This window comes from Alosa pseudoharengus, unplaced genomic scaffold (assembly GCF_046254945.1).
Source record: "Alosa pseudoharengus isolate Yale_2024_CS ecotype anadromous, Long Island Sound unplaced genomic scaffold, YU_APseudo_1.1 YU_APseudo_1.1_scf_12, whole genome shotgun sequence".
NCBI classification, from domain to species: domain Eukaryota; kingdom Metazoa; phylum Chordata; class Actinopteri; order Clupeiformes; family Clupeidae; genus Alosa; species Alosa pseudoharengus.
The window spans coordinates 10,848,245-10,868,244 of NW_027468587.1; the positions used below are offsets into that span (position 1 = coordinate 10,848,245).

General features: G+C 44.2%; 2 protein-coding genes across 2 annotated transcripts in view; one reads left to right on the forward strand and one right to left on the reverse strand.

Annotated features, from left to right (window-relative positions):
* cyth2 (cytohesin 2) overlaps positions 1–3,356 on the forward strand; it is an 11,661-nt gene extending 8,305 nt beyond the window's left edge. The window contains exon 12 of the mRNA XM_076280144.1: positions 380–3,356. Within this exon, the coding sequence (XP_076136259.1) occupies positions 380–467 (88 nt within the window). The 3' untranslated portion in view covers positions 468–3,356. The remainder of the gene's footprint in view (positions 1–379) is intronic.
* A 77-nt stretch (positions 3,357–3,433) lies between these two features.
* Positions 3,434–20,000, reverse strand: part of limd1a (LIM domains containing 1a) — a 43,331-nt gene continuing 26,764 nt past the window's right edge. The window contains exons 4-8 of the mRNA XM_076280143.1: positions 17,002–17,064; positions 15,144–15,274; positions 11,248–11,299; positions 7,669–7,737; positions 3,434–4,558 (exon numbers count right to left, since the gene is read on the reverse strand). Coding sequence (XP_076136258.1) covers positions 4,415–4,558; positions 7,669–7,737; positions 11,248–11,299; positions 15,144–15,274; positions 17,002–17,064 — 459 coding nt within the window. The 3' untranslated portion in view covers positions 3,434–4,414. The remainder of the gene's footprint in view (positions 4,559–7,668; positions 7,738–11,247; positions 11,300–15,143; positions 15,275–17,001; positions 17,065–20,000) is intronic.

Consider the following 20,000-nt stretch of genomic DNA (forward strand, 5'->3'; position numbering starts at 1 on the left):
AGACAAAAAGAGAGGGATGGAGGGAGATAAAGAAGAGAGGGATGGAGGGAGACAAAAAGAGGGATGGAGGGAGGGACACAAAAAGTAAGAGAGATATAGAGAGAGGAACAGAAGCAGAGGATATAGAGAGGGAAATGGAGCGAGAGAACGGGAGTGTGGGAGAGAGAGACACAGAGACAGAGGAAGGCAGAGAGAGCCTCAGAGAGTGGGAGGAAGGAAGGTATGCAGGCGGGGAACAAGAAATTCTTTCTATTTATGTGTTGTGTATTTCTGTGTGCTTCTCTCATTTCTGTCATTTTATTTCTCCTGTCTTCCTCTCTCTCTACCCCCTTCTCTCTCTCCCTCTCTCTACCCTCTTCTCTCTCTCCCTCTCACTCAGTTCTGCTGTGAGTGTGGACCCTTTCTATGAGATGCTAGCTGCCAGGAAGAAGCGCATCTCTTTAAAGAAAAAAGAAGAGCAGCCGTAGAGCCCCCCCCCCGTCCATCCCATTCCAGAACACTCTAAAAAGACTCCATCCATTCCACCCACCCATCCTCCGCCGCTCCGCCCATGTCACCCTGACGACTTCTCCTTCCTGTCCGTCAAGCATGGAGAGTCTGGAGGGAACCGGGTCAGGGTATCAGCCCTTCGCACGGCCTCTATGCTTCCTGAAGGTCACACACACACACACACACACACACACACACACACACAAACCGCTGCTGATTCGGAACCGGGCTCGATATCATTCGGTTTCATCTTCAGCTGCTGTTTGGGGACTTGTCTCATTCCATACTCACCCACCCGCCTCCACCACGTCGTCAGTCTGACGATTGCTGCTTGGACTCGAGCCTTTCTCCTGCTAATTCAGCATTAACCTATACATACTACAGCCCTCTACATCCTATACAACCTATACCCTCACTCACTATACTTCACACAATCATATATGCTACTGCTTGACGTACACTACTTTCATAAGCTACACGTACACATGGCTGTCACCTCTAGACACTGTCTGAGATGGCCTCTGACAAACACTACTGTCTCCTTTTTACTGCATAGTACTGTCTATTTATTGCAGGAGTAGCAATTTACACTCACACTACGCTCATTTCTTGTTAATCTGACTGCTGTAACTTTCTTTTCCTGTCTTAAGCTTACTATGTCCTTCCTGGCATTAACGATGCTCCGCAAGCTTTACGGTTGTAGCAGGGGGACCAGGGGACATCAGAAAAGCTTTTACGATGCTGGACATGGTGTGGACGTGGGCAGTGACTGTGAAAATTTAGGCAGGGTGGGGCATTATTCCAAATGCCTCCCCAGTGGAGCCAGAGTTTAATTTTGGAGTCTCTACAAATAAATTTGAAGGGGGTTTTCGGTTGGTATCTCGGCCGTAAATGGCAGTTTGTTTCCATTGTAGCTCAGAATAGAGCGAGGGGGAGGGAATGCGCACTGCCAAAAACATCTTAGTCTGCGAAGGATCAAACGGCATTCCAGTGACCTCACTTCCTGTTTGAAATAACAGGAAATCAGCAGTGCTGCGGTGCGATAGCGATACGATGACAACTCTTTGAATAGACATTTTTCCGTGAGTGCGGTAGGCAGAAAAACAAAAGGAGGCACCCTGTGCCCCCTCCTTCCCTCCCTCCTAGCCAACCGAAAAACGGAACACAAACAGAACGCAGAACACAGAACACTGGCCCGTTTAGTCATGGTCCAGTTAAGGGAAGTCCATGGTGGAACCCCCCCCCACTCAACAAAACCCAAGCTGATCCTGACCCTTCCTCTGATCCTGCTGTCTGTCCTCTAGACTGAGCCGTACCTGCGCCAGTTAAGCGCCAGATGCGATCCAGCCTTTGCTTCTCTCTTGGCACCTGGTCTCCCTGCTAACCCTCCACACATTTAAGTTTAACCCTCAAAAGCCCATCCAGACAATACACTGGGGGCTGGAAGACGTATCAGTGGCAGCTTATATATTTTTTTTGTTTTGTTTTGTTGACCTTTTGTTGTACATAGACTTTTTAGAATGTTTTATTTTACATCATAGAGAGGTTTAATTTATTGTTTTATTCGTTGTTTTTTATATTTATATATAAAATGAGTTAGGGATGCATGTTGAAGTAAATCAAAGCATCTTCCATAGGGACAAGTTTTGTATGTTAGTAATGGGTATATGTAGGAGAAGCATTAGTGATCCGTGTTTGTCATTCAACAAAAATTGGCTTTGAATTAAAAAAAAAACTCATTTGTAGTTTAAAAGGTAAAAGAATGAACTTAAAAATAAGGGGAAAAAAACTCATTGAAATTTTACTGACAATTATGTGTAGAAGAGCTCTTATAAAGTTGTAAACACGAATCACTAATGGATGTCTTTACTATGAAACAATAATCAGTAACATGAAATAATGACAATAACAGTAATCATATCTACATAAAAGGACCGTGTCATACAGTTTTGCTTGACAAATAGTCTCCCCTTAAGTATGACTGTTTGCATTAGTGTAATGTATTTGGACTTAAATTAGATGGATTGGGACTTAAGAGTTATGTTTACTGCACTTTATGAGTTGTTACGTTCTGTTAGTAGAGGATTAGATTGTTAGCACAACATTTTTACAGGCATTGAAGTGCTGTCTGTAAAATAGAAATAGTGAGTCGTGTCTCTGGCTTCCTCTGCTGGGCTCTGAGAGGTATTGCAGGGCTCCATTGGTGCCAGTTATCACAGCCCTGCCAGCATTACCCAGCCTCGAGCCGCACGTCTACTCAAACAACGTGGGTCTTAACCATGACGTTTGCGTGGTTAAGTCCGTCTAATAAGCTGTTGAGTGAAATTCAACTTGTTTCTTATAATTCATTTGATTCAATTCAACTTGTTTCTTATGATTCATTTGATCCAATTCAACTTGTTTCTTATGATTCATTTGGTAGTATTCGGATCTGGTGACCACAGGTGCTGACAGGCTACATTATGTATTAGTTCACACACTGAGTGCTTGTCACGTACATCACAGATTCAGAGCGCTGATTGGAGCTCAGACTCTCCCAGTCAGCAGATAGGTACGACAACCGACCCGACACACGCAGATATGAATTAACCTGGGTATTCTTGATGTGCAAAGTTGCCAAACTAGTGAAACCTTGCGAGCTGGCCAGCAGTTCTGTGGAATAATGTGAAAAACGCAAAAGGATTGTCCTCCCGCCCGCCTTTCCCTGACAGACCTCTACTTTCTGAAGGTCTGCCTTGTTTTTGTTCTGTTTTTTCTTCTCTAGAAAGGTAAATGGTAGGTAAACAATACTTAAACAATGTAGCAAAGTCTCGGTACACTGGTGCCAGTAAGTTATTACAAAACAATAAAACCTGAAGTGAAATGCCTTTTGACCTCGTCTCGTTTTTGCTCAAGCTGTCCCTAGTCGGCACCCGGAGAAATGATTTGTCATAAAGAAGTGAGATTTACATCATTGAGTACATTTATTATTTTAAACAAGGAGTTTGTCTTGTCAGTCACTCGATTGTAGACAAAAGCATACATCTCAAGAGAAGAGACATGAAGAATTCACTGTTTGGTTTCAACACCTGGTAAAGCGCATCACTATTGGGTTTCAAAACCTGGTAAAGCGCATCACTGTTGAGGCCTTTGTGTTGTACTTGTTTACCTGTGCATTCACAGTCACTCTCTAGGTTGGAAGCTTATTGCTGTGATACTGTATGTCATGACAGCCCAGAATGGTGCCATCATACACATTAAAAAGCACTTCTGTGAAGTGAAATTAGGAATAATCTGTTAACAAATACAAATTCTGTTCTAGTGATGACCCAAAACAAATAAAAGCAAAAAAAAAAAAAAAAAAAAAAAACATCTTTGCAGCTCATCATATTTGATTATGAGTCAGCATTTTCTTCATATTCTGCTCTTGTTCTTTGTATAAGGATAAATAACATACCTTAAAATACACTGAAATTCTGACAAACACCTAAGCAAATTAAATGTTTCTTTGCTGGCATCTTTCTGTCTGACACATACATGGAAAAACCTGGCTGCCCTATGGAGAAAAATCTATATATATATATGTATCACTCAGAAAACTGTTTTTAAGAGTAAAAAGAAAAGTATTTACACACTGGAAGCAATCAGGGGTTATATTTCAATACTGCGACTTTAAAAACAGGTTTGGAAGAGTATATAGTCTCCTGAAATGTGTGTTCGTCTGGATTAGAAAGAAACTCATAATAAAGAGAAAAAAAACATTTAACTTAAAACAAAGCTGAAAGCAATGCAACACAACCATAAGATTTTCTCTGAAAGGCATATGATCTGTGCAAGACAGTCTCTGTGATTGATCTGGTTTCAATGGTGGAGGGCTGGAAGGCATTTGGGCATCTGACTTTGGTGTGTGCAGTTCCTCTGGCCTCCAACAGGTGGTGCCAGCTGTCTAGAACTGATGCTGGTAGGAGGCAGGGGTGGGGGAGGCGGCGCTGGGCTCAATGTGTTTGAGGTGGCAAGAGTGGCACAGGAGGTGCCCGTCCAGCGGGTAGCAGCGATGCCCCTCCTCGTCATTCAGCTCCATCTGGCAGTCCTGAAACGCACAGCAGAATGTCTCAGTTAAACACAATCAGTCCTATTACAACAGCACGACAAAAACACCACCACATTGCATTTAGAAAGTGCATATAGAGCACAGACATCTAGAAACCCTGACGAACACAGCAGAAACACTGCTCATGGAACTCTCTGGAACCAAAATGGCCCAGGAGGCCGACAACAGAAAGTTCCAAAAACAGTCCTCATGTAATGTGTGAAGTAAAACAACCTCTTCTATTACCAACACCACATTGTGATTATCCAACACTTTCTAAAGTCTATTTTTGGGCCTTTTGCTTTTATTCAGATAAAACTGTGAAAAGTGAAGTGAGAAAAAGAGAAGGGGTGGGATCAGGACAACATCTATTTTAGATACCTAAAGCACTTTACAATGAAGGAGGGAAAACCTCGCCTCAACCACGTGGAGCCCCCACCTGAGTGACAGCTCAGCTCAGCGCAGCAGGCATTTCCATGTGCAAGCTGAAGGACATGCTAAATACAGACAACTCCGTCATCAACACCACCCTACTGCACTGTCTCCTCTTGTTCCCACCCACACACTGAACTCGCCTCCCTCAGGTGTCTGTAGCCTCTGGAGTGCATACGGCTCAGATCCGGCTCTGCTGTGGGCCAGACGTGGCCCATGTCTGCCTCTGTCCTGGCCAGCGTGAGGGCAGTGGCTGCGGGCCCCTGAGAGCCCTCGGGAGGAGTGCTTAGCGTAGCGCAGCCTCCGCCGCCTGTCAAGGAGCTCTCCGCTCCGAGGCTGTCATTACCGTGGCAACAACGCACTGCCTTTTGTTGCCAAGTGTTGTCGCTCTCCATGCTGCAAGCCAATCTCAGGCATGATTGAAGGGCCTCTTCAAAAAGGATGACAAACACATAGCCGCCCTTCTCACCCCAACAACTCAGCCCAGCACTTGCCTACCACAATCACCTATGCAATTAGGCCCTTTCTGCCAGTCTAGACAAGTGCATTGAATTTTCTATTAAATCCAAATATTGAAAAACCATGCATATAGGGCCGAATTCTTCCATTTGCGGATAAGTACTTTTTTCCGTGCTTCCAGTTACGCACTTTTCAGTTACGCAGTTCTGTCACACCCACAGCGGGCAAGTTTGAAATCAAGGCGGCCTTATGAAAGAGGCGTGATTTATTTAAAATAGAACCAGAATGATTCACCACCTTGTTAATTAAGGTTAATATGAAAATGTGAAATGTGGACTTTCTCATTGACTTTCTGAATGCAATTAAAAATCCAGACACAAACCAGTCTTTGAATTTGAAAAAGTAAGCAAGGTGAACTTAATAGCGAACGGCCTACAGTAAAATTATGTGTCATCATATAGCCTAACAAAGAATTGACTTAATGAAATGTCACTTTTGCTCTGAGGTTTGTTTATAAAGAGTCGAGATGTGCTTGAGGTGTGTAGATTCATATTTTAAAACTCACTGTTGAGAAAGAAAGTATCAATGGCAGCTGCCTGCTTCTCATAATATCAATGTATCTATGCTAACGAAGCTGTAGACTGACACCCACAGTTTCGAATACAGTAGAGAGACTTGCTTAACAATACCAGCCACCAGTAGAAATGAATCAGAGACAGGAGAATATAAACAAAAATTTAAAAAATGCTTGACAATAGTGCAGGCGTCTGCGCAAGTGTATGGATGACGGTCAAGTTGAAAAGAAATGGACAGATTTGAACGAAGTAGGCTATGGGATGATGACTTCACGTCAAGTTAAATCTGATATCCAATATCCAAACGGGGTGTTCCCTATTTAACAATGTAGCCTCATCGATAATGCCGGGAAATATGCCACCTTGTGACACTGTAATGGGAAAAAACATAAAGCCGTATAGAGCAAAAATGTGTTAAATGGTTAAATGCGTCAGCCAAATGTAATGTAATGTAATATTAAGCACCCAATTTGATACTGTAACGTTAATTTGTAACGTTCTGTGTATTTAGAACAAGGTCTACTGCCGCCATCAAGCAACATGCTGTTTCACCTTGTAGGCTAGTGGTGCTCGACCTTAATACAGCCCTCAGATGCGCTTAGCTGGAGAAGTCAGTGGCAGAATGCAAGAGTTGAATACATAAGAAACGCCCGTCTTTTGGAGTAGCTCCTCCCAAAGCCCGTAACTGGCTCCATGGCGCCTAAATGACAAGACTTGGTGAAGGGCAGAATGTGCGCAGGCTAAAACGCACTTAGTTGCGCATTATTTTTTCACTTATACACCCTTACACACATTGGAGAATTTGACCCCTAGAATGCTTCTAATGTTCCAAGACCCCAACACCTAACATGCTTTGATCATCTATTTGGTGAAAGTGGACTGCTATTGGGATTTTATAAAAGTGGACAGTTCTCTTAAAAGTACTTATACTGGACTATTTGTGTGTGCATCTGTGTGTGTGTGTGTGTGTGTGTGTGTGTGTGTGTGTGTGTGTCTTTTCTGGGTTTTCCTATTCTGACTGTATAGCACTTTGGTGAACTGCTGTTATTTTTCAATGTGTTATATACAGTATAATACATAAACCTGACACTAACACCGCACACATACACACTTAACTGTGAATACACATGTGGCTGAGGAGTGTTACAGCGGTGTGAGACAGTTTGTGTGCATATTTTTTGGGAGGAGATTGTGTTGCTGTGGCCATCATGACTGGCCATTTAGAGCTCGGTCATTAGGCCCCAGACAGACATCCAGCTGAGACTCTCTTTCCCCTTTAAAGCAACACCAAAGAACTTTCCCTCTGTCGCACGCTATTTGTTTATCCAGCACCGGCTTTGCAAATAACATGTCCACAGACAAGGTAGAATATTTTGCAGGACTTATACAAGTACGATGTATTTGCGACATCAGATGCAAGTCAAATTTGTAGTTTCTTATGTCTCATTCCATGGAACTACAGATCCGCTACCCGATCTGGCAAACTTACATAGTGCGGTTATAGCCGATAGAGGGCCGCGAAGCGAATGCAGAATTGCCGTTCACCCTGTTACGAGTTGATGAACCACGATTTTGGAAACATTATTTTAAGGTACAAAAAACTCTTTGGTGTTGCTTTAAATCCCCGCAGTTGAGGAGCCTTACCTCGCAGTGGTAGCACTCCACGTGATAGTCTTTGTCCATAGAAACCACCCGAATGGTCTCGTCCGATCCCTACGGAGACAGCAGAAAGCACAAAGTGCACAGACTGTGAACTCTGTCTGGAATAACACTCGTAAATCAGAGGCACAGGTTACACAAACAGCCCAAGTGTCTGGTGTACACACACACACGCACACACACGCACACACACACACACGCACACACACAGGCTCCTCATTCCTACAGACACATATATTACAAACACATACATTAGACATATCAAACAGAGTCTAGGTCAAGACACACATACACACACACGCTTTTTGATTTTGACAACATACACACATACCAGACATTACACCACACACACACACACACACACACACACACACACACACACACACACACACACACACACACACACGCACACTTTGACCACCCAACAATCATAAAGAGCCCCAGGTGACATAGCCACCCTTAGTCTTTAGTCTTCAAGGAATCCTCTCATTCTTCCTGTTCCAGCCACAAAGGATGCCGGGCGGCTCATTACCAAAGACTACATCATGAGTGCAGACATTACGTCAAGACGCTTCTACACACGAGATGAGACAGACTTCCCCGGCCTGCCTGTTCCTCATTTCTTTCACTCCCTCTGAACTAGTGTCCCTGGGAGTGTGTCTTTAGTCATTCTGTCTGTTGTGTGTGTGTGTTTTTTCTCGTTTTCTTGCCTTTGGTAAGGTATGTGTGCATTTGTTTTTGCCAGTAATTGGTGGAATATTTGAATCTGGGTGTAATGTGTATCACCTCTGTTTTCCACTTCTCCAACCCCCCTCTCTCCTACTGTGTTATTTCATTTTCCACTCAAGTTTCTTTCTTTTCCTTCACATTCTCTTGTCTGTCTATTCTTTGCTCTAATTCCAGCTACACACACACACACACACACACACACACACAAACAAAGTATCTCACACATGTATCAAAATGTCCACACAACTTAAAGCCTATATCCTGACAAACACACACAAACATGGATTTAGAACAACATATGCCTGACATCCCCCCACACACACATACACACACAGTGACACACACACACATATAATAACATCACCTAGTTCCAGCAAAACAGTTGGTGATTTAAGTCAGAAAAGAGACATGACCACCCACTGACTTCCAACCATGACCACTGCACATCACTCCACTATTACAGAAAATCACCCAACACACACACACACACACACACACACACACACACACACACACACACACACACACACACACACACACACACACACACACACACACACACACACACACACACACACTAAAACCAGTCCATCCAGATCACACACATACCATTTATCCATTACCATTCATACCCTCCCCCCACTATCCTCCCCAACACAAACACTTCATTGCTCACAACAGTTCATTGATTGGACCAGACACCAGTACACACACACACACACACACACACACACACACTACTCTGCCCATAACACCAATGTGGTCAGCATAGTCATCCTACTGCAGCCTCCCCTCCCACTCATGTCATCCACAGCTATATCACCATGCAAACATACACACACACACACACACACACCACACACACACAATCTAAATGCAGCTACGTCACCAACCAAACAAGGTTGCATCTTAGCAGAGAAATACAATTATGAACTGCAGTATGCCTTACTCATAGCTTTTGTTTGGGAGAGGGTGTTACACACACCCATACACACACACACACAGACACACTTAGTTATCTACACACACAATTACACAGATCACACAAGCACGGAGACAGACACACACCATCACACACTCACACACACCTAAATGGTGCAAGCCACTCCCCCTCCTTAGAGTTCCACCTCCCCAATCAAGACTAATTATGGGCTGGGGGCACGAAGACGAGTGCTTTACAGTAACACTCCACAGAGCTCTCACTCCCACATAATGGCCCATTAAAATAACATGGGGACATTTATACACAGGAAGACACCAGACACATGCATACAAACACACACACACACACACACACACACACACACACACACACACACACACACACACACACACATACACACACACAGCACATAATCCACCTGTAAGTCAGTATGTGTAGTGTCTCTATGTTAGTGTGTGTGTGTGTGTGTGTGTGTGTGTGTGTGTGTGTGTGTGTGTGTGTCTGCCTGTGCGTGTTTGCGCCCTGTGATGCATGGCATCTTGCAACGCTCCAGATAGTGAAGCTCTGTTTGCTGGTGTGTGATGCCCGGCCTGGTGAGTAAATATTTGCGTGAAAGCAAGCTGTGTTTGCCCTCCCTCCTCCAATCCCCGCTTTAGCTTCCCTGCCTGTGGAGGTACGGGTCATCACTGTGACCTTGAGGTGTTTTTAAAAAAAGGGTGAAATCTGAGAGTGATGGTTTAACACATGTTATGGATGCCTCCCCCCAACACACACACACACACACACACACACACACACACACACACACACACACACACCCCGTGTCCCCTCGAACACACACACCAGCATTACAAACAGTGACTGTTGAGTGGACACTCAGCCCATATTTGGACTAACTATGCTATTCTGTGCTTGTATCTCTGCGTGCATACTAGTGTTCCGTGTCAGCTGTGGACCTCAGTGGACACACTCATGGACGGGCTAAACGTTAGCAGGTCCACCAGATCAGGCTAATAAGAGGACTACGGCTACACAGCAATTATGCAGCTCTATTTAAAAAGCACCACTCTCATCACATCACTGTTCATGCTCCAGAACAACCTGAGGGGATCTGAATGCTATTTTGACAAGGTGTGTGTGTGTGTGTGTGTGTGTGTGTGTGTGTGTGTGTGTGTGTGTGTGTGTGTGTGTGTGCGCGTGTGTGTGCTTGTGTGTGTGTGTGTGTGCGTGCGTGCGTGAGTGTATGTGTGTGTGAGTGAGTGTATGTGTGTGCATGCGTGCATGTGTGTGTGTGTGCGTGCGAGACTATTTGGGCCAAACACTGTTCATGTCCCAGGATGACCTAAGTGTATCTATGCAGGAGATTGAACATTCCGTTCCAGGCCAGTGGCAGTCCAGCGTACTAAGTACTGATTATAGATGTACTGGTGTACTGATGTACTAATGTTATGATGTACTGGTGTACTGATGTACTAATGTTATGATGTACTGGTGTACTGATGTACTAATGTTATGATGTACTGGTGTGTATTTTAGCACTTTGAGATCTGTGATGAAAAGTGCATTATAAATAAAATTTATTATTATTATTATTATTATTATTATTTATTATTGTATCACTATCAGTGTACTGGTATACTATATGTAGCCTGGAGGACTGAGTGACTGTGTCCCCACCTCTGCTAAAACCTTCATCACCTGCTGTGTATTGATATTGACAGAGATATGAGATGGGACAGAGAATAATTAATAACACAGTATATAACCCTAGTTCTGTTGACATTGGTTCAACTCTGTTCCAAGGGGTGTGTGATGGGTGATGCGAGAGGTGTGGCCATATGAACTGTGCCCACGGCAGAGCCGCCGGACTGCAGTGCATTGTGGGAACTCACCTCCGAGGGCAGTATGGGCTGACCGCAGGCAGCACATTTGGGAGCCAGGACCCTGCAGGATGAGGTAATGAGAAGGAGTTAGTGAAGGAGGAAATGATGACACAACACACACACACACACACACACTCACACCTACACACACACACACACACACACACACACACACACACTCACTCACACCTACACACACACACACACACACACACACACACTCACACCTACACACACACACTCACACCTACACACACACACACACTTACACACACACACCTACACACACACTTACACACACACACACACCTACACACACACACACACACACACACACACCACCTACACACACTCACACCTACACACACACACACACACACACACACACATACACCTACACACACACACACACACCAAAAACCACTGAGACCACAATGAGGGCTGCAAGATTACAGGAGCAGAATGGACGACCATGTGTTTAAATCTGTCCACTGCGTTCGCTACACTCTCTCTCTTTCTTTCTCTCTCTCTCTCTCTTTCTGTTTCACCCTCTCTTTAAGTCGCTCCCTCTTTTGAAATGCTGTCACAGATGTATACGCCAAGGAGGGAGAGAAAAAGAGTGTGTGTGTGTATGTGTGTGTGTGTGTGTGTGTGTGTGTGTGTGTGTGTGTCTGTGTGTCTGAGTGGAAGAGATGTGAAGCCAGCTTAGCAGATGTGCTGGCATGGACTGTGACTCTTGAGTTATGCAGTCCCCAGAAAAGAGAAGGAAAAGTGCTGTGAGGAAAACAAAAGAATCTGTCTGATTTCCACATATGGACGACACCTGATTGTCTGACACCTTCTTTTCCGAATGCAAAGACTGCAAGAAACACACACACCCCTACACATATACAAACCAACACACACACACACACACACACACACACACACACACGCAAACACTCATAAATCCTTCTCGGCCCCTGATCAAAAAGCAGAAATATGTGAAAGAACAACACACTGAAAGCTTGCTTTCAAGTAGCCTGAATTAGAACTGAAGCACCATTATATGTGTAGAACTGTTTGTTTTACTTCCACAACGGAATTCATCCTCACAGTAATTATATGTGAGTGTGTAACTGCCAGCATACTTTAAAGCACATTCTGAGCTCAGCTATGAATGTACAACACTTTAGATGCACCTCATGATCACCATTGTGTGCAAGGCTCCCACAAGACTATATGACAATATGTCATCAGTGTTGGCTCATAACTAGCCTATGAGGAAATGCTATTCTCACAGGGTGTGTGTGTGTGTGTGTGTGTGAGAGAGAGAGAGAGAGAGAGAGTGAGAGAGGGGGGGCAGAGAAAGAAGTGTGTGTGTGTGTGTGTGTGTATGTGTATGTGTGTGTGTTTGTGTGAGTGAGTAAGAGAGAGAGAGAGAGAGAAGAGAGAGAGAGAGACTAGTTGGGACAACACTCCACATTCTGTGACCCGTGGACCCCTGTCTTTCTAGTTTCTACTTTCCTCTCCTCTCTCTCCTTCCTTCTCTCTTCCCCACTACTTATTCACATACATTCTCTCCTCTTTCCCTTTTGCCTCAGTGTCAGCAACCAGTTAAAAAAGAATATATGCACATGACGCACAGCAGAAAATAGCAAACACACACACACACACACACACACACACACCTCCCACCACCCGTTTGACGTCCCTGTGGGGACAGCAGGCTAAGCTCTGCTCTGCTGTCACAACATAATGTCAATCTGAACACTCCGAGGGGGTCTCCCATGTTTCTCTTGTTCCACTTTGTTTCAGCAACAAAAGCTCCCTGTCAGTGTAAACACAGTGTCCCCCAGGGGGGCACACAGGGGGCATATCCCCCCCACCCACCCAAGAGCTTTCCAAATAGCTCACAACAACAGCTAACACAACAGCATTCCCAGAGCCGAACCATAACTGCATAATAATTACCACCTGTGTGCAACACAGTTCTGAATCCTGAGTTCTGATTCCAATGGACCGCATGCACAAAAGGCTCTTCAGGTAGCTAATTTGTTTCCAGTGGAGCCAGGTGTGTTTGAGCCTGCCTCTATTTTTAATGCAATTACTGTCTACACGGACCCGGTTGGCTGTTGCACTTAGTGAATCACACAATTTATGTGTGCGTTAAAATTGTTTATTATTGGGCAAACAATATTTTCATTGTTGGAGTGAACATGTAAGGAGCAGAATATAACAGAAAATACCGTTACAACACAGCTAACTCTTCAACGGAAACAAATGAGCTGAAGAGCCTTTCGTGCATAAGGTCCATTGTTAGTTCTGGAGTGTTGATCATTTTTATCAGACGTCTGCAGTACTGTACATACGCTAAGGAGTTATTTTATTTCCTTGCTAGTGTGGCTATGTATTTGGTTTCCTCTGTATGCACTTTGTACTGTATCTTGTTAAAACAAATTCATTCAACTATTTTAAACGTTTTGCACAGTATTGTATCACGGGAACTTTGTAACTCTGTATGTGCAATCAGTAGTGGGCTGGGCACATAAAGTCAGATCACACATAAACACATGGTATGAGGTTAAATATTTGTATACAAACCTACACAGTATAAGGCCTAGTCCACACGTACCAAACCGATCTTTTTTTCCTCCGTCTTCCCTGGAACCGTATCAAGAATATTTGCGTCCAAACGGATCCATCTCAACACGACAACACGTTACTTCATATCCCAGGCCTATAGGTGGCACTGTTTCTTTACAGTAATTGACCAAAACTTTCGCGCTGTAGGCTTTACAAACAGAAAGAATAGGCTACGACGAAATAGTGCAAGGAAACCAGAATTGTTTGTGTGGACTGATGGTGAACTGTCAACTGTAGTCAACTGTAAAACTAATAAACTTCATTTTTACGGTTTGTGAAGGGTGCAGTCCCGTCCTTTATTTGGCTAACGCAGGTAGGCTACAAATAATCTCCTTTACTTTCTTTGGTTGTAGGATAGTCCGCGATTCACATTAGTTTGGGCTATCACCGCAATTAGGCTACTAAACACAAGGCCTACCCAAGTTCTAGGCTATTCCGTCGGCACATTTATAATATTGTTATAAAACCTTTGTTAGTAACAGTCAATACTTTTGCCTGCATCAAATCGTGCATTCGCATTCAGTGCGCTATCGTCTTAACATGAGTTCTAAGCGTCTTTGTATGGTCATCTGACTTCACTAGACTGTGAATGCATGTATATATATTGTAAGGCATGTAAAATAAATGAATGACACTGGCACTATGCACAAATTAATGTAAACTTAACCCGCACTTCCCTAATAACTTAAGTTCTCTCGCGTCACTGACAGTAGCTAGAATGCATAAAAAACTCCGGGAAAAACAGTGTCTATCGGCGCTGCGCAGCACCAGTTGTGATATTTATCCTACTGAGTGTAATCGTAGGTAATGTCATGTATGAAAACTAGTATTGTTAGGCAATACTATAAGTGTCAAGTCCAGGGCAGCTGAGGTGTGGCGATGACATCATTGATACGTAAGTAGGATGTGCGGTTTCGCTGTCCAAACGAATTCAAAAGGGCTACGGATTCAGATTTTTCCACTCTGGGACCAGGTTTCAAAAAAGTGCGTTTTCGGGCAGTGCGTTTACAGGATTCATTTGGACGCTCGGCCAAGACGAAGCAAAACCTCTGCGTTTAACCCAAAAAGCGTCTCCGTGTGGACAGGCCCTAAGGCTAAACATGTGTAGTCTATACAATATTGATGGTGTTATTGTGATTGCCCCTTGAGTTAACATATATATATATATATATATATACTGTACTTTTTTATTCATTTTGTAGAAAAAGTGTTGCAGTGGACAAAAAACAGGTTGCTGGAAGACTTTAGTGCTAAACACACACACACAGACACAAACATACCTGTGGTAGTCTTTGACGCAGTAGATCTTGTTCTCTGTGTCCACGGTGAAGGGGACTCCATCCAGACTCTCGTTGCAGATGACGCAGCGGAAGCAGCCGGGATGGTAAGACTTACCCAGGGCCTGCAGGATCTGAGCAGTGTGTATACAGTATGTGTGTGTGTGTGTGTGTGTGTGTGTGTGTGTGTGTGTGTGTGTGTGTTGGGGGGGGGGGGGGGGAGTAGAGAATACCGATCATACACCAGAAACAACCAAATACAACCACTGTGCCCTGTGTCTGAATGATGGGAGAGGAGTGCAGTGGTAATTAGGAAATCAACCATTCAAACATATACAAATATAACACACATTATAGAGCACACACAACCACAACAACACCATTGCTCTTTTTTATATCTGAGGTGTGCAAGTGTGTGTGTGTGTGCTGTGTGTGTGTGTGCATGTATCTGTAAACAGACCTGTGTGTGTGTGTGTGTGTGTGTGTGTGTGTGTGTGTGTGTGTGTGTGTGTGTGTGTATGTATGTATGTATGTATGTATGTAATGTGTGTGTGTGTGTGTGTGTGTGTGTGTGTGTGCGCATGCGTGTATGCATGTGTGGAAATATCCAGACAGAGCCCCCACCCTTTCCACAGTCTCCTCTCTATCCAACACTCAACTCTGCCCTCCACCCCTCCCCCTCCTCTCCCTAGCCATCTCAGCCCACCCTTTCACCCCCTTCCCTACTAAGGCCATGAGAAATGTGTGTGTGTGTGTGTGTGTGTGTGTGTGTGTGTGTGTGTGTGTGTGTGTGTGTGTGTGTGTGTGTGTGTGTGTGTGTGTGTGTGTGTGTGTGTGTGTGTGTGTGTGTGTGTGTGTGTGTGTGTGTGTGTGTGTGTGTGTGTGTGTGTGCGCGCGCGCGTGTGGTGTGCGTGCATGCGTGTGGACGGATATGCCATCCAGCTGTATCGTCCTCTTGCACTGTCCCCCACATTCCAGTGTTAAGAGCTTGTGGCAGAAAAACACATCTGTAGGGCCACCTCACTGAACAAAGGGACATTGATCTGGTTTGCGGAGGGTTGAGGCTGTTTAGTGGAGACTGTGGCTATTCAGTGGAGACTGTGGCTGTTCAGTGGAGACTGTGTGCTATTTCCTCTGCTAATGTAAAAACGTGGGGTGGGGGTGTCATGTAAAGGAAATCCCTGTTTGGAGTATGTAGGCTGAAAATGAACAGAGACCTCTCCTCCAAAGGATTGTGTCCTTACTTTACCTGCATGTGTGCTAGTTTGTGTGTGTGCGTGCGTATGTGTTTGTGTGTGTGACAGAGAGACAAAGATGAGGAGGAAAATTAGAAAGATATAGGCTCTGTGTGTGAGAATAAGGCATTGTGTGTGTGTGTGTGTGTGTGTGTGTGTGTACGTACGTGTGTGTACGTATGTGTGTGTGTGTTTGTGCGTGCGTGTTTGTGTGTGTGTGAGTCAGTATGCTACACTGTGTGAATGAGTGTGTGGGTGTAGCTTTAAAATAACCACTTCCTCCCAATGCCTTCTCCAGATGTTGCCATGGAAGAATCAGCTTGGAGGTACATGCTGTATGTGTGTGTGTGTGTGTGTGTGTGTGTGTGTGTGTGTGTGTGTTTTCCTGGACAGCGATGAGGACTAAGGCATGATGAGAATGATTTGTTGGGTGGAGATTTAGTCTACGCATGCTTTACACACACACATACACACACACACACACACACACACACACACACACACACACACACACACACACACACACACAGACACACGCAAGCACACACACACACACACACACACACACACACACACACACACACACACACACACACACACACACACTCACTCCAATGTTGACTTACCATATCCATGATGAGGTGGCCACAGGCATTACACTTGTCTGCAGACTGCTGGAAACCTGAGTACTGAAAGACAGAAACACACAGAGCAGTCAGAAGAGATGGACAGATAGAGAATGGTTTTAGCAGAAAGAGAGAAAGAGTAGAAAATAGGAAAAAGAAAGGGTTTGGCATACAGAGGGGGAGAGGAGAAGGATGGTAGGATACAGGGAGCTGAAGAGGAGAGAGAGAAGTTAGGAAAAATACATTAGGATAAAGATGGGGATGAACAAACAGGGGTTAGAGGAAGAGAAAGAGAGGATGACAGAAAGGGGTTAGAGGAAGAGAAGAGAAAGAGAAGAGGATGGACAACCAGGGGTTAGAGGAAGAGAAAGAGAGGATGAACAAACAGGGGTTAGAGGAAGAGAAAGAGAGGATGACAGAAAGGGGTTAGAGGAAGAGAAAGAGAGGATGACAGAAAGGGGTTAGAGGAAGAGAAGAGACAGAGAAGAGGATGGACAACCAGGGGTTAGAGGAAGAGAAAGAGAGGAGGATGAACAGAAAGGGGTTAGAGGAAGAGAAAGAGAGGAGGATGAAAAGAAAGGGGTTAGAGGAAGAGAAAGAGAGGAGGATGAACAGAAAGGGGTTAGAGGAAGAGAAAGAGAGGAGGATGAACAGAAAGGGATTAGAGGAAGAGAAAGAGAGGAGGATGAAAAGAAAGGGGTTAGAGGAAGAGAAAGAGAGGAGGATGAACAGAAAGGGGTTAGAGGAAGAGAAAGAGAGGAGGATGAACAGAAAGGGGTTAGAGGAAGAGAAAGAGAGGAGGAGCTGGGGGAGGACTAACTACTGCTGTTAACTTTTAGCACTTGCTATGACTGCAGCTCTGTGAGCTCTGCACAGATTCCACACAGAACCATAATCACTAATCACGTTGTAGTTGGCTCACTTCACATGCCTCTGGTTTGTGCTCTCTCTCTCTCTTTCTCTGTCTCTCTCTCTCTGTCTTCTTCTCTCCATCTATCCTCTGTTTCTGTCTCTATTTCTATTGAGCTCTATTTAGTTGGTAAGGCGTCTCTCTCTCTCTCTCTCTCTCTCTCTCTCTTTCTCTCTCTCTCTCTCTCAGCGCCAACAGGTCTTTGATCGCATGATGCTGTCTTTCCATATGGTGGACAAGGCAACCGAAACAACACAATGACTCACAATGCCCTTCACGAGATGCCCAGGGTGGTCAGCGACCAGCGAAAGTAAACAACCCTAAACTGCAGTTGAAGAGACACTAATCTACTCCATGCTCAACGGCTAAGTTCAGGCTCAGGGGGAGGGGGGGGGGGGGTTCAATGCAAAGCGCCAGTGACGCATGGAAGGGGCATGAAGGGGAAACCAACAGAATAATTACACTCTCAGACTTCACCGTTAAAAATAACCTCGCCGACGTTTTTCATGCATTTAATGAATTGTTTGAAACTAAATGTTCCTTCAGAGAGAGAGAGAGAGAGAGAGAGAGAGAGAGAGAGAGAGAGAGAGAGATGGGAAAGTTGAGCATCTGATTGCTGACCATATGAGTGGAGATCAAACAGAGGCCAATGGGGCAGCACGCTAATGAGAAGTGCAGTGGACGAGATGGAGTGGATGCCTTCTATTCTGAGTACCACCCACACACATGCTGTTTACTTATGGGCCATGCCAACACACTGGGCTCCTGTGTGTGTGTGTGTGTGTGTGTGTGTGTGTTTGTGTGTGTGTGTGTGTTAAAAAAAAATTGCTTGATAGTGCTGTCCTCCACCCGATATAGTATGTCACAAAAGAGTGCTGAGTGTGAAGTAGAATGGGAGGTGTGTGTGTGTGTGTGTGTGTCTGAGTGTGTGTTATTAATCACTCAAGAGAGTCAGAATATGTATGCACGGGTGCATCATTTGCCCCACTTTTTTAAATTTTTTTGAAAATCAATCTGTACCTAGAATAGATTTTTTACACTAACTAAATTAAACTTCCATGAGAAATTTTATAAAATTCTATTGATATCTAAGGGGTCCACCGAGCCTCTGAAGTTTCCAACTAACAACGGACATACAAATATCATTTTTTTCTTAAATAACGGCAAAAATAATAGATCTAGCCCTATAATGTCAAAGAAAGTTGAATATAAATATGTACATTGCGCATCATTTGGTGCCAGCTGTGTGTCTATCTTTATTACTTCCTGAGATATGGCAGTTGTCATTTCACATGGATTTTCATAATTTCACATGGATTTTCCATAATAACAGCATGAAAGTAAGCTATCAATAAAATCTTAAATTATATTCCATTAACTAACATTACCCTATTCTAGAACTGTGAACACCTTACATTTCAAATTAAGACAAACTGTAAACCTCCTACAAACATATTATATGACTGAGCAAATGGGTAATCCATGAATAGATAGAACATACATAATTCTTAATAACTAACCACCATATGATGTTGATGTTTTAACATCAAAGAGCACACACTCTTTACATGTTTCCCTTCCTCTTCCTCAGGTTTGGTGTTTTCTCTCTGTGCAGAACATTCTGGTAATGTTCTTCGCCTCTTGCAGAGCCTAGTCTGTGCTGAGCTTCACATTACGCTGTCATTGACCACATTCATGGACTCCAAGTGAATCAAGGCCTCCTTGTATGCTGGGTGAGCAGGCCAGGTTGAGATGTCAGTGGTGAGGAAAGCAGGGTCCAGCTGCAGAAGATGAAAGATATACCACAAATCAGGTCCCAGGTTTGCTAGTGTCGTCTTTTGGGTTATCTTTCCTGAAAATTTGGGCTTGCCGAAACCTGAGCCATATCTGTCATTTGGACATGTGGAGGAGGTAGATGGTTTGACAGCAGGCAAGCTGGTGGCCAGGGATTTCTTGTGCTGAAGTACCACTGGTGTCTCTCACAGGCCTTCATTGCACTCTTGGAGATCACTGCTGAAACATGTGAATACCGAAGCAAATTCTTGAAGAACTGCAGGTCGTTCAATGATGCGTCAACAGCCACTGAACA